We start from the raw sequence: 13,995 nt of genomic DNA, 5'->3' as shown, positions 1-13,995 counted from the left end.
TATTTCGATCTCTTCCAAAATGTTAAGAAAACGCCCCTTATGAGCTCTATGCAGGATTTTTAAATTGTTTTCAATATTCGTGACTGAGTGCTTTGTCGCAGCCATATGCGCCCCAAAAGCTGTTTTGTTTTGAGAGTAGGTGTGCTCCCTGAATCTGGTTTCGAAGTTCCTACCAGTCTGTCCTATATATTGTTTACAGCAGTCATTACATTTGATCTTATATACACCTGAATCCTGAAATTTATTCCTACTATTACATATTCTATGCCGGAGCTTCAATTTTAACGTGTTATTTGTTCGGAACCCTATTTTAACGTCGGATTTACGAAAGCATCTTTCAATTTTGTCTGCAATTCTTCCATTGTAAGTAAGAGCTACATATTTTTTCTTGTTGTTCCTCTTAACTGCTACTTGACTTCCTTCTGTTTGTTCCATTTGCCTCTTCTTTATCTTCCTATAAATATTCATCACCTGTTTACACGTATATCCGTTCGCTACGGCCACTTGTTTTAAAATACTTAACTCCTTTTCTACTTCCTGTTGGCTTAGTGGCAATCTTAGTAGCCTGTATACCATCGAAGTAAAATACGCCCATTTGTATCGCGGTGGGTGACAAGAGCGCTCATTGATAACTAGATCTGTACACGTAGGTTTTCTGAATATGCTAAATTCATGCTTCCCATCTTTCTTTATTAGTGTTAAATCTAAGTAATCTATACGGTTGTTCTCTTCAAATTCCATGGTGAATCTAATTTTCGGGTGTTGAGAGCTCATTTTTTGTGCTAAGTTTTCGATATCATTTTTATCTCCTTTGTATAATAAAATGGAGTCGTCAACATATCTCCTGTAATATACAATTTTCTCAGCGATATTAGGATTTTCATCAAAGAATTTGTTTTCTAAGTGATTTACAAAAATGTCAGCCAGCGTCCCAGCTAAACTGTTCCCCATTGCCAGCCCGTCTTTCTGTTGATAAATTTTGCCATTGAAAGTAAAGTAATTGAACGACAAGACGTGTTCCAACATTTCCACTAGTTCAATCACTTCCCCCAGTGCCAATTTACCATGCGTGAGGAGATTGTTCTTAATGATCTCAATCGTTTCTTTTACGGGAATGTTTGTGTACAGATTGGTGATATCTAATGAAGCTAGTGACGCATTCTGAGGTATAAGTACGTCTTTAATTTGCTCGGCAAATTCGTAGCTGTTGCTGATGTTGAAAGTCCGACGATATGTATATGCCGCCTTCAATCTGTTATTTAGCTCTTTATTTAATTTATAACTTGGGCTGCTGGTGTTATTAACGATTGGGTGAATCGATTTTTCTACTTTATGGAGCTTTATTTGTGACCGTAATTCGGGGATTCGCGGATTCATTACTTTCAGTTTAAACTTTTCCTCCTCTGTGAATAGAAACACACTGTTATCTATTTGTTTCCTTATTTCTGTTTGAAATTTCTTGGTTGGATCTTTCTTGACTTCTACTATTCCGTTTTCCATAAAGAACTTTTCAGTTTTCTCTATATAGTCTGTATCGTGTATTAAAACCATAGTGCCGCCCTTATCTGCCTTTGTGACGATAGCCTTACGTGATACTAACTTCTTATTCAAGCCCTTAAGAGTTAGTAGATCGTTTCTGTTCTTGTGAGCGGAGTGCATTTCATCTATAATCGACTTCTTTACTTTAATTGCCGTGTTTGTCTGTTCGTATCTATTCATATTTGCGATATCACATGCAATTTTCACTTCTGCAATAGTCTTTTTTATTGTATTTGAGTTAATTGCGGGATTTAGGTTATATTGCAGCCCTTTATTTAAAAGGTTCTGCTCATCCTTTGTTAATTCTATCTCAGTTAAGTTCACGACCCTCTCACAAAAAGTATGCAACTTTTTATACGCCGTTTCGTTATCAATATTAAAATCTACACCTAAGTTAAAAAGCTTCTTCTGATGTCTGTTTAGAGTTAATTCTCGCTCCCTGTCAATTCTATTTTCAATCTCTCTGCTTACGTATGTGAACTGTAATGGAGATAAAATGTCACCTAAAATCAAGTGAAGATTAAAAGCTTCTCTATTTAACTTGTCTTTCATTTTATATGCTTCTCGAATTTGAGTTTTAATCCATAATATTTCACTTTTACGTTTTACTATTTGTGCTATGTTTGACATATTCCTGATTTTTACTTTTGCGTAATTAGGAGTAATCCCTGCGTCTAAGCATGCTTTGTTAAATTTTATTTTCAAGTTTTCTTTCATTATCTTTGTCCTAATACGTAAGAACTTCGTAATGTATCCCGAAGCCTGACGTGGCACAAACTTTGGCACGGACTTTCAACATCAGCAACAGCTACGAATTTGCCGAGCAAATTAAAGACGTACTTATACCTCAGAATGCGTCACTAGCTTCATTAGATATCACCAATCTGTACACAAACATTCCCGTAAAAGAAACGATTGAGATCATTAAGAACAATCTCCTCACGCATGGTAAATTGGCACTGGGGGAAGTGATTGAACTAGTGGAAATGTTGGAACACGTCTTGTCGTTCAATTACTTTACTTTCAATGGCAAAATTTATCAACAGAAAGACGGGCTGGCAATGGGGAACAGTTTAGCTGGGACGCTGGCTGACATTTTTGTAAATCACTTAGAAAACAAATTCTTTGATGAAAATCCTAATATCGCTGAGAAAATTGTATATTACAGGAGATATGTTGACGACTCCATTTTATTATACAAAGGAGATAAAAATGATATCGAAAACTTAGCACAAAAAATGAGCTCTCAACACCCGAAAATTAGATTCACCATGGAATTTGAAGAGAACAACCGTATAGATTACTTAGATTTAACACTAATAAAGAAAGATGGGAAGCATGAATTTAGCATATTCAGAAAACCTACGTGTACAGATCTAGTTATCAATGAGCGCTCTTGTCACCCACCGCGATACAAATGGGCGTATTTTACTTCGATGGTATACAGGCTACTAAGATTGCCACTAAGCCAACAGGAAGTAGAAAAGGAGTTAAGTATTTTAAAACAAGTGGCCGTAGCGAACGGATATACGTGTAAACAGGTGATGAATATTTATAGGAAGATAAAGAAGAGGCAAATGGAACAAACAGAAGGAAGTCAAGTAGCAGTTAAGAGGAACAACAAGAAAAAATATGTAGCTCTTACTTACAATGGAAGAATTGCAGACAAAATTGAAAGATGCTTTCGTAAATCCGACGTTAAAATAGGGTTCCGAACAAATAACACGTTAAAATTGAAGCTCCGGCATAGAATATGTAATAGTAGGAATAAATTTCAGGATTCAGGTGTATATAAGATCAAATGTAATGACTGCTGTAAACAATATATAGGACAGACTGGTAGGAACTTCGAAACCAGATTCAGGGAGCACACCTACTCTCAAAACAAAACAGCTTTTGGGGCGCATATGGCTGCGACAAAGCACTCAGTCACGAATATTGAAAACAATTTAAAAATCCTGCATAGAGCTCATAAGGGGCGTTTTCTTAACATTTTGGAAGAGATCGAAATATACACCCACAAAAATAAAGATCCGGATTTAATCCTCAACGAACAAAACGAATTCAATCATAACGCCTATTTTAGCATTTATGACGACCTACTAAGATGACAACTGTTGCGTGTGGAGATCCAGCCCGAGAGATGAGAGATGGTGCGCGGTGGAGAAGCCGAAAGACGCGTGCAGCGCCTGGCGTCGTTGACGGGGCCCTTCTGTGCGGCCCTCTTGCTCGCGGCGATGGACATCAGACGACTGAGCGCACAGCGGCACAACACCAAAATGGCGGGAACCACGGAAGCAGACCGTAGAGGAAAACAAGTTCACACCAGCACCATAGATATATAAATCGCCCTATGCTTTTAGATCGTATAAAAATGATAATTTTACTGCTTTTTAATCCTGACAAGTACAGATTTTAACTTTGACATCTACATATTTTAACCAAATATTTTTAATATAAAAAGATATACTGAATACAGTATGTACAAATGGAATGTAACAAATGTACCAGACGCCACCTGTCGGTTATAGTGTTATAATTAATATAAATGACGTGCACTCTGCCAACCAATTTTATGTGACGTAGCATGTGAAAGGTGCTGGATTTGGACGGGTTACTCCTGTAACTGAAATATCAGGTACGTTCTGGTACATTTGATGTTCATTAGATAGGATGAAAAACATTTGTTTCCGTGAAATAGTAAATTAGTATAATTATTTTTACAGATCTGAAGATGGTTCTGAATGAACCGAAACCGGTCATATGAATAATAAAAAATTTTTTTGCAATCAAGACGGATTTTAAGTAACATTATAAAATCACTGATTGCTGTTGTCCCGTAAGACATTATGTCTGTTTTTGGAAAGGCTGATTGCTGGAAACCGATTTACATTCGGCGGGAAAAAAAAATCTGCAACATCATTGATGCACTCATTCATGAAGTAAACTAAACTTCAGAAAACTGTTTTTCAGTTCTTGCTGTGTCAATTGCAATTGCGGTACGTTCAAGTGCTGTCATTCTGAAAAATTGAAAGCAGTACTGCATAAATTGCTACATAACTTAGATGAGGGACGTGCCGAAAAAGAGTTGTAGACCACTAGTGAAAAAATCAACTCACGTTAGATTCATCAGGTACCGAGTAACTACTCTTTTTAAGCTCAGAATCCGAAAATAAGCTGCACTCATCCTTGTGAAATATGCTATAAAGGCGGCCTAAACCAAACATCCGCTGAGCAGCAGGTATGCGACCACATATTAAGATTCTGCACAAAGAAAACCTGATACTTCTATTCCTTTTTAAATGACGCCAAGTCTCCACTTCTCCGCTTCTTTGACTGGCAAAGCATTTCTGTTGCTCGTGATGTAACACACACTGTCTAGTGATCGCTTTTCATCAACTTCGGCAGCTAAGGCCGGTATTACACGCCACAACCAGATAGATATCGACGTTCCTCGAGGCCAGCTCCAGTGCAGTGGTGTACGCTCACGAGCTGTGCGCAACGTTTGCCTGCCCCTGTCTAGAGATGTTCTCCAGCCACTCAACGTATCACTCCTACAGGGCCAGTGAAGTCAAAATTAGAACAATTACAGCACTCGCACAAGCGATGAAGCAGTCATTCTTGCTACGCTCCATATTCGATTGAAACAGAGAAAAACCCTGAGATGCGGTACCATGCTAAGCACCCTCTATCGTGCATTCACAGTAGTTGCAGTGTACAGATGTAGATGTAGACAGCTCGTACCTTGGACAAAAAAGCCTCTACATTACGAACGTGTTAAGGCAAGTGTGTGTGCCGTATCTGCGAGATCACCATGACGTTATTTTTCGTCAAGATAACGGAAGACTGCGTGTTATCTGTGTTGTCCAGACCTTCCTCAACATAAGAGAGTGGTCTACTGTTGCTCCTGCCAGTAAATTCCCCGCATCTCTCATCCACTGAAAAAACCTGGCATATATTACTGATAAGAGTATCACGCCACCTCTCATTACCCGATACGAGCAATGAACTCTGGCACTCAATTGAAGCAACATGGGCTGTGTACCCGTATCTATCATCTAAGCTCGGATCAGCTCGATGCCCAGTCAGCTTAGAGCCAGTATTGTTACCAGAGATGGCAGCTCTAGATACTAATTTTCGTGCCATGGTTCCCCTAAAATTAGCTTCAAATTTAATCACATGATGTTCCTAGCTCACTGTAAACGCCCAATGCCCTATTGATATTCTTCGGGATTCATGTCAGGGGATCTGGGTGGCCAAATCATTCGCTCGAATTGTCCAGAATAGTCTTCAAACCAGTGGCGAACAACTGTGCCCGGTGACATGGTGCACTGACATCCATAAAAATTCCAGCATTATTTGGGAACATGAAGTCTATGAATGGCTGCAAATAGTCTCCAGGTAGCCGAATATAACTATTTCCAATCAATTATCGGTTCGGTTGGACCAGAGGACCCAGTTCATTCCATGTAAACACAGCGCACGCCATTAAGGAGCTACCACAGGCTTGCACAGTGCCTTGTTGACAACCTGGGTCCATGGCTTCGTGGGGTCTGCGCCACATTCGAACCTTACCATCAGTTCTTACCAACTGAAATCGAGGTTTTCCAGTTGTCCAGTGTCTCGCCGATATGGTCACAAGCCCAGGAGAGGCGCTGCAGGCGATGTCGTGCTGCTAGCAAAGGCACTCGCATCGGTCGTCTGATGCCATAACCCTTTAATGCCAGATTTCGTCGCGCAGCTCTAACGGATACGTTCGTCCTAAGTCCCACACTGATTTCTGCGGTTATTTCAAGCAGCGTTGCTCGTGTGTTCGCTCTGACAACTCTACGCAAACGCTCCTGCTCTCGTCCGTCAAGTGAAGACTGTCAGGCACTGCGTTGTCGGGGATGAGAGGTAACGTCTAAAATTTTATACTCTCGGCACGCTCTTGGCACTCTGGATCTCCGAATGAAACTTCCTAGCAGATTAAAACTGTGTGCCGGACCGAGCCTCGAACTCGGGACCTTTGCCTTTCGTGGGCAAGTGCTCAAACCAACTGAGCTTCCCAAACACGACTTACGCCCCGTCCCCAGAGCTTTACTTCTGTCAGTACCTCGTCTCCTACCTTCCAAACTTCACAGAAGCTCTCCTGCGAAAGGCAAAGGTACCGATTTCGAGTCTCGGTCCGGCACACAGTTTTAATCTGCCAGGAAGTTTCATATCAGCGCACACTCTGCTGCAGAGTGAAAATCCCATTCTTGGATCTCGGAATATCGAATTCCCTAACGATCTCCGAAATGCAATGTCCCATGCGTCTAGCTCCAACTATCACTCTGCATTCGAAGTCTGTTAATTCCCGTCGTGCGGCCATAACCACGTCCAAAAACTTTTCATATGAATCAGCTAAGTACAAAATAATAACAGCTCCGCTAATGGACTGCCCTTTTATACCGTCTGTGCCCGATACCACCGCCATTTTTATATGTGCACCTCGCTATCAAATGACTTTTTTCACTTTAGCATAATGCCGATGCTGTAATAACGAGTGTCGCAGATAAAAGTAACCCATGTAAGTATAAAGGAAATGCTGTGAAATTACAAAACGAAGAGGTTAAATGCACTTAACCTTTATTTACAATTAGAAGTCAAAAGCATATTTATAGAAGATGTTGAAAGCGATCCCATGCAACATCAATACAAAGCAGTGCACGTCCAAGCATGTTTAGATACACCCGGCGTACAGTTCGGACATGGATGGCGGCAACTTCACTGCTGATGTTGTCTTTCAGTTCCGGTATTGTGTGTCGACTTGTTTCATAGACTTTGCTCTTCAATCAGGTGTAAGATCCGGCGAATGTGTTAGCCATAAATGTTTGCTGACTGTTCGTTCCTTAGGGAATACATCATGGACTCTCTCCCTTTCCGTTACACCATGTGGTGTAACGGAAAGGGCCTAACAAACCATCGTTGATGTTATTCAAAAACCACGTACAGCAATCTGTTTCTCATTGTCATCCTCCCCGTAACTGCTGCAGAACAGTCACTCCATATGGCTTCAAATTAATGCTTTTCCAATATCCTCTGGCAACTCCTTCTACTCATATCCGACTGTTGGGCTAATTTACGTGCAGGCGTCCGCTTCGATAGCTGAGTGGTGCCGCACGGTAGCTCAGCGTGTTCGGTCAGAGGGTTGGCTGCCCTCTGTAATAAAAAACTGAGTGAACGGATCAACGATGAACCTGAATGGATGTCGTGTGATGTCTACCCCGAACAAATGCAGCGAGCCATAATAAACAAAATAAGTGGTCAGCGAGACGGAATGCCATGGAAAGCGGCCCGGTTCGATTCCCGGCTGGGTCGGAGATTTTCTCCGCCCAGGGACTGGGAGTTGTGTTGTCTTCATCATCATCTCATCCCCATAGACACGCAAGTAGCCGATGTGGCGTCAACTCAAAAGACTTGCACTGGGCGACCCGTCTACCCGACGGGAGGCCCTAGCCACACGACATTTATTATTTTTTTTTTTTACGTGCTGGCTTCTTTGCGCTCAGAATAACTCTTTGGCGAATGTCTGCAATAACTTCTGGGGTGCGAACTGAAGGAATTCTTTGTCGTTTTACATTTCGCACAAATTCATAGGTGAATCAATTTTTATATAGACTTCGTATTGCTCTCGTTGCTGGTTGTCATCTATCCGGGTACTTGACCCTGAATATTTCGTGAGTTTCCTTAATCGAACCTGATTTCACATATTCTTCCACAATTCCAATTCTTTCTTGAATCGATAAAGTCATGTTGCAGACCGCTAAGAGAAAGGTCTAGCTTTACTGATGAAATAAACTGAAATGCTGACAGAAGAATGCTAACAATCGATTATTGCATAAAATGTCCAGTGTTGTAGCTGTTTACTGTATATAAAAATCTGAAAAACTGCATTCGCATTCAGAAGGGAGATGGCTACTTTTAACTGCGGCACCCTTTATTTATAGTAGCAGAGTGCACCCCTCCACCTGGCTAGGGGCGAGCGTGTACTGCCTGGCCGGCGGGCGGCCGGAGGATAAGGCCGCAGCGGTGGGGTAGCGGGCGCGCCGTTCGCATCTCTGTGTGGGCATTCTGGCATCTCTGTGTGGGCATTCTGGCCAGGGTGCTGGCGGCGCTCTCGTCGTACTGCCGCTGATGCAGGTTTCATGCGGCACTTGGCTGGTACCCTCCGTCTCTGTTGGCCAGCCTCTCGTGAATCTTTACTCCACTGGATTCCCTTATGATACCGAGCGAGGTGGCTCAGTGGTTAGCACACTGGACTCACATTCGGGAGGATGACGGTTCAATCCTGCGTCCAGCCATCATGATTAGGTTTTCCGTGATTTCCCTAAATGGCTCCAGGCAAATGCCGGGATGGTTCCTTTGAAAAGGTACAGCCGACTTCCTTCCATAATCCGATAACCTCGCCGTTTGGTCTCCTCCGCCAAACAACACTCCAACCCCCAACGCTGTCTCATAGCCGTTTGCTCGTCAAAGGACTTTCGTTTTCTGAAAGTCAATTATGTGGTCTTTCTTGATGCTACGCTCTGTCATCGGTGATTTCTCTGTCTGTTACAGTCGCAAATGCCTGGGTTGCTCCTCGCAGTTTTTCGAAATAGTGTGTTGCGTTTACCCGATATAGTGTTGTCCACATTCGCAGGCGGTGCTGTATGTTCCAGGTACGTACGTTTTTATTGGATTTTTCGCAGAGCCAAGCCACTCTTTCGTCTTCAGCGGTGGTCGGAAGACGGTTTCTACGTCGCATTTTTTAAGTTGTCTCACAAGTTTGGCTAAGGGTGGTCCGAAGTACAAAAGGGTTGTATTTCGAAACGCTACGACGCGCACACCAGGCATGTTCGTCTGGGATAGACAGAGAAAACAGCGATGTCAGAGCATAGCATCAGAGAAGACCACACCTTGGCGCTTCGTCTAGCAAGGGACTACTGCGACACCGTCTTGAAGTTAACGAGAATCTGGTAAACAGAGACGAAGGATACCAACTACACTACTGGCCATTAAAGTTGCTACACCAAGAAGAAATACAGATGATAAACGGGTATTCATTCGACAAATATATTATGCAAGAACTGACATGTAATTACATTTTACGCAAATGGGTGCATAGATCCTGAGAAATCAGTACCCAGAAAAACCACCTCTGACCGTAATAACGGCCTTGATACACCTGGGCATAGAGTCAAACAGAGCTTGGATGGCGTGTGCAGGTACAGCTCCCCTTGCAGCTTCAACACGATACCACAGTTCATCAAGAGTAGTGACTGGCGTATTGTGACGAGCTAGTTGCTCGGCCACCATTGACCAGACGTTTTCAATTGGTGAGAGATCTGGAGAATGTGCTGACCAGAGCAGTAGTCGAACATTTTCTGTATCCAGGACCTGCAACATGCGGTCGTGCATTATCATGCTGAAATGTAGGGTTTCGCAGGGATCGAATGAAGGGTAGAGCCACGGGTCGTAACATATCTGAAATGTAACGTCCACTGTTCAAAGTGCCGTCAATGCGAACAAGAGGTGACCGAGACGGGTAAACAATGGCACCCCATACCATCACGCCGGGTGATACGCCAGTATGGCGATGACGAATACACGCTTCCAATGTGCGTTCACCGCGATGTCGCCAAACACGGATGCGACCATCATGATGCTGTAAACAGAACCTGGATTCATCAGAAAAAAATGACGTTTTGCCATTCGTGCACCCAGGTTCGTCGTTGAGTACACCATCGCAGGCGCTCCTGCCTGTGATGCAGCGTCAAGGGTAACCGCAGCTATGGTCTCCGAGCTGATACTTCATGCTGCTGCAAACGTCGTCGAACTGTTAGTGCAGTTGGTTGTTGTCTTGCAAACGTCCCCATCTGTTGACTCAGGGATCGATACGTGGGTGCACGATCCGTTACAGCCATGCGGATAAGATGCCTGTCATCTCGACTGCCAGTGATACGAGGCCGTTGGGATCCAGCACGGCGTTCCGTATTACCCTCCTGAACCCACCGATTCCATATTCTGCTAACAGTCATTGGATCTCGACCAAGGCGAGCAGCATTGTCGCGATAATACAAACCGCAATCGCGATAGGCTACAATCCGACCTTTACCAAAGTCGGAAAAGTGATGGTCGCATTTCTCCTCCTTACACGAGGCATCACAACAACGTTTCACCAGGCAACGCCGGTCAACTGCTGTTTGTGCATGAGAAATCGGTTGGAAACTTTCCTCATGTCAGCACGTTGTAGGTGTCGCCACCGGCTCCAGCCTTGTGTGACTGCTCTGAAAAGCTAATCATTTGCATATCACAGCATATTCTTCCTGTCGGCTAAATTTCGCGTCTGTAGCACGTCATCTTCGTGGTGTAGCAATTTTAATGGGCAGTAGTGTAAGTGCGGCATGGAATATGGCGTCAGCGGCAGTGTGACGAGAGCGCGGTCGGCACCGTTCAACTGGCAAGATGCTGTCTGAATGCCCACACGGAGATGCGAATGGCGCACCCCCTACCCGTACTACCGCAGCGTCACGACTCTCCCGGCCAGCCAGCCCAACAGTACACGACTGTCCGTAGCCAGGTGGAGAGGGGCACTCTGCTAGTACACATATTACAGCATCTGCATATCCCGACACTTCGCCAGATGATTATGACTAACGTCGAAACGTCTCGGTATTTTAACACTGTCACCCGGCTGGAAGAAAAAAATGGCTCTGAGCACTATGGGACTCAACTGCTGAGGTCATTAGTCCCCTAGAACTTAGAAGTAGTTAAACCTAACTAACCTAAGGACATCACAAACATCCATGCCCGAGGCAGGATTCGAACCTGCGACCGTAGCGGTCTTACGGTTCCAGACTGCAGCGCCTTTAACCGCACGGCCACTTCGGCCGGCCCGGCTGGAAGACCGAGAGCTTTTCGCAAACAGTAGACGCTGGGAGAGCCTACATCTACATAAAATTTTATTATCTGCTGTCCATCCTGGTGTTGCTGTTTTAAAGACCAGCAGTATAATTACAGTGTATTTTCACTGGCGGGCTTCGACACTATTTCCAGGTAGTCGTGTGCAGTGGGAGTAACCTGACGAACGGCGGGTCGAACGCTATGCAGGAGACGGGCGTCGGGCTGGCGTCGTCCGGCGCCTGGTTGATGACGCTGAACTGCGGCCTGAGCACCAGGTGCAGCGGCCGGTAGCGCGGGGCGCCCGCGTCCAGCGCGGCAGGGCGCATGCGCGCCTTGCGGCCGCCGCGCGCCTTGGGCTGCACCAGCGCCGTCTCGACGGTCGGCTGGCGGGCCTCCAGGTCCCACAGCGCCACCGTGCCGTCCTCGCAGCCCGTCAGCAGCGCCAGCGACGGGGAAGCGTCCTCAGCCGCAGACGCCAGCTTGCCGCGGTTCGACACCTGCGGTATGATGCGAGCTTTAAATGGTAGCGCTGGCACTACTGTAGCAGCTTCTGTGTGCGGGGACTGTACAATGCTTGACGACTGCTGAGGAACAGAGATGTTGTCGGACAGGAATAATCACAGGCAATGATGAACGACGTGAAACACAGTACGTGCGTAATAGAGGTGGAGTGGTGTATTTATTACGGAAAGCCTACAAAAAATGGTTCAAATGGCTCTGACCACTATGGGACTTAACTGCTGAGGTCGTCAGTCCCCTAGAACGTAGAACTAATTAAACCTAACTAACCTAAGGACATCACACACATCCATGCCAGAGGCAGGATTCGAACCTGCGACCGTAGCGGTCGCGCGGTTCCAGACTGTAGCGCCTAGAACCGCTCGGCCACTCTGGCCGGCCGAAAAAGCCTACAGATTTCACAACATGGGAAAGCAGGATAACAGGCATAAATGACGTTCGTGTCAAACTCCCAACATAGAAGTCGACGTCGGACTCTCAGTAATGAATACGCCCTCCTTGGACACTAATGGACGTTTTGTACCTTTATTCGTGCCGGCTAGCAAAGTATTGAGGAGTCCTTGGGGCCGGCCGGTGTGGCCGAGCGGTTCTAGGCGCTTCAGTCTGGAACCGCGCGATCGCTACCATCGCAGGTTCGAACCCTGCCTCGGGCATGGATGTGTGTGATACCCTTAGGTTGGTTAGGTTTAAGTAGTTGTAAGTTCTTGGGGACTGATGACCTCAGAAGTTAAGTCCCATAGTGCTCAGAGCCATTTGATTTTTTTTTTTTTCCTTGAGTCTTTGGGGGATATTTTCCCACTCTTCTTTCAAGGGGGTTTTCAGTTCTTGCAGGGCTCTGACAGAGCATGTTCGTTGAAAAACACGTCTGCCAAGAGCATCTAAGGCACACGCTACGAGGTTTAGGTCCGCGGAGTACACTAGTCATGCTACACGTTTAATGTCTTCACTTTGCAGTGTGTCCGGCACTGCAGCGGTCATGTGTGTGTTTGGCAAGGGGGGGGGGGGCAGGGGGGTGGGGGGGGTGGGGGGGAAATCGTCGTCCGCAAACAGGAAATCGGGATTTACCGCATTCCCAAACAGATAGACGTGATCCAGAACAAACTTCTTGTACCATCTTTGTGCTGCGATGGCACCTCGCTCAAAGATACACAGCTGTGTTTAGGCGTTACCTACACCATAAAGCCTAGGTCATACCGATCACATGAAATGTACTGGCAGTTGCGAATATGAACCACTTCTAGCTATACAATCGAATGAAGACAATGAAAATTTGTGCCGAACCGCGACTCGAACCTGAATTTTCCGCTTTACACGAGTGGTCGCCTTAATCGTTTCAGCTGGTTTTAAATCTAACTTAAAAGCATTTCTCCTTGACATCTCCTTGTATTACACTGACGATTTTCTACTTAAACACTGGTAGCTATTGAAAAAAATACATTGTTTTTAAATGTAGTTGCATGAATAGGACTAAAAAAAACAATGTGTTCATTAACGAAAAAAACTAATCATGTACACATATCCTGTAAAATAACTCGTTCCACATCATCTAGAGAAAAGAATCGTTCAAATGAGCTATCGAACATGTAGTACTAACTTACCAAGAATTAACATTTTACTGTTATCCCTCAACGACTTAACTGATACGACGTGATCGTGAGAGGTCACTTGAGCTGATTGGATGTAAATATTGTTGAATAATCCGATCAGTATAGTTGCATCTGGTCATTAACGAGTTATCGTACGGTGTGCGTATTCTTAACGTGGTCAAACCAAGCATGTACCCTTATTGTAAACTATTTGTGTGAGATGTAGTGTGCGATACTTCCGCGAAGTACACTATGTGATCAAAAGTATCCGGACGCCCCCAAAAACATACGTTTTTCATATTAAGTGTGTCGTGCTGCCACCTACTCCATATCAGCGACCTCAGTAGTCACTAGACATCGTGAGAGCAGAATGGGGCCCTCCGCGGAACTCACGGACTTCGAAAGTTGTCAGGTGATTGTGTGTCACTTGTGTCAACGTCTGTAT

At 44.6% G+C, this 13,995-nt stretch overlaps 1 protein-coding gene across 1 annotated transcript in view; it reads right to left on the bottom strand.

The window, feature by feature from the left end:
* Nucleotides 1-13,995, bottom strand: part of LOC126185830 (dynein axonemal intermediate chain 3-like) — a 181,476-nt gene that overhangs the window by 34,545 nt on the left and 132,936 nt on the right. The window contains exon 4 of the mRNA XM_049928164.1: nt 11,796-11,942. Coding sequence (XP_049784121.1) covers nt 11,796-11,942 — 147 coding nt within the window. The remainder of the gene's footprint in view (nt 1-11,795; nt 11,943-13,995) is intronic.

This window comes from Schistocerca cancellata, chromosome 1 (genome assembly GCF_023864275.1).
Source record: "Schistocerca cancellata isolate TAMUIC-IGC-003103 chromosome 1, iqSchCanc2.1, whole genome shotgun sequence".
NCBI lineage: Eukaryota > Metazoa > Arthropoda > Insecta > Orthoptera > Acrididae > Schistocerca > Schistocerca cancellata.
The sequence above is the reverse complement of the archived record's forward strand: the minus strand, read 5'-3'. Positions and strand labels throughout refer to the sequence as shown.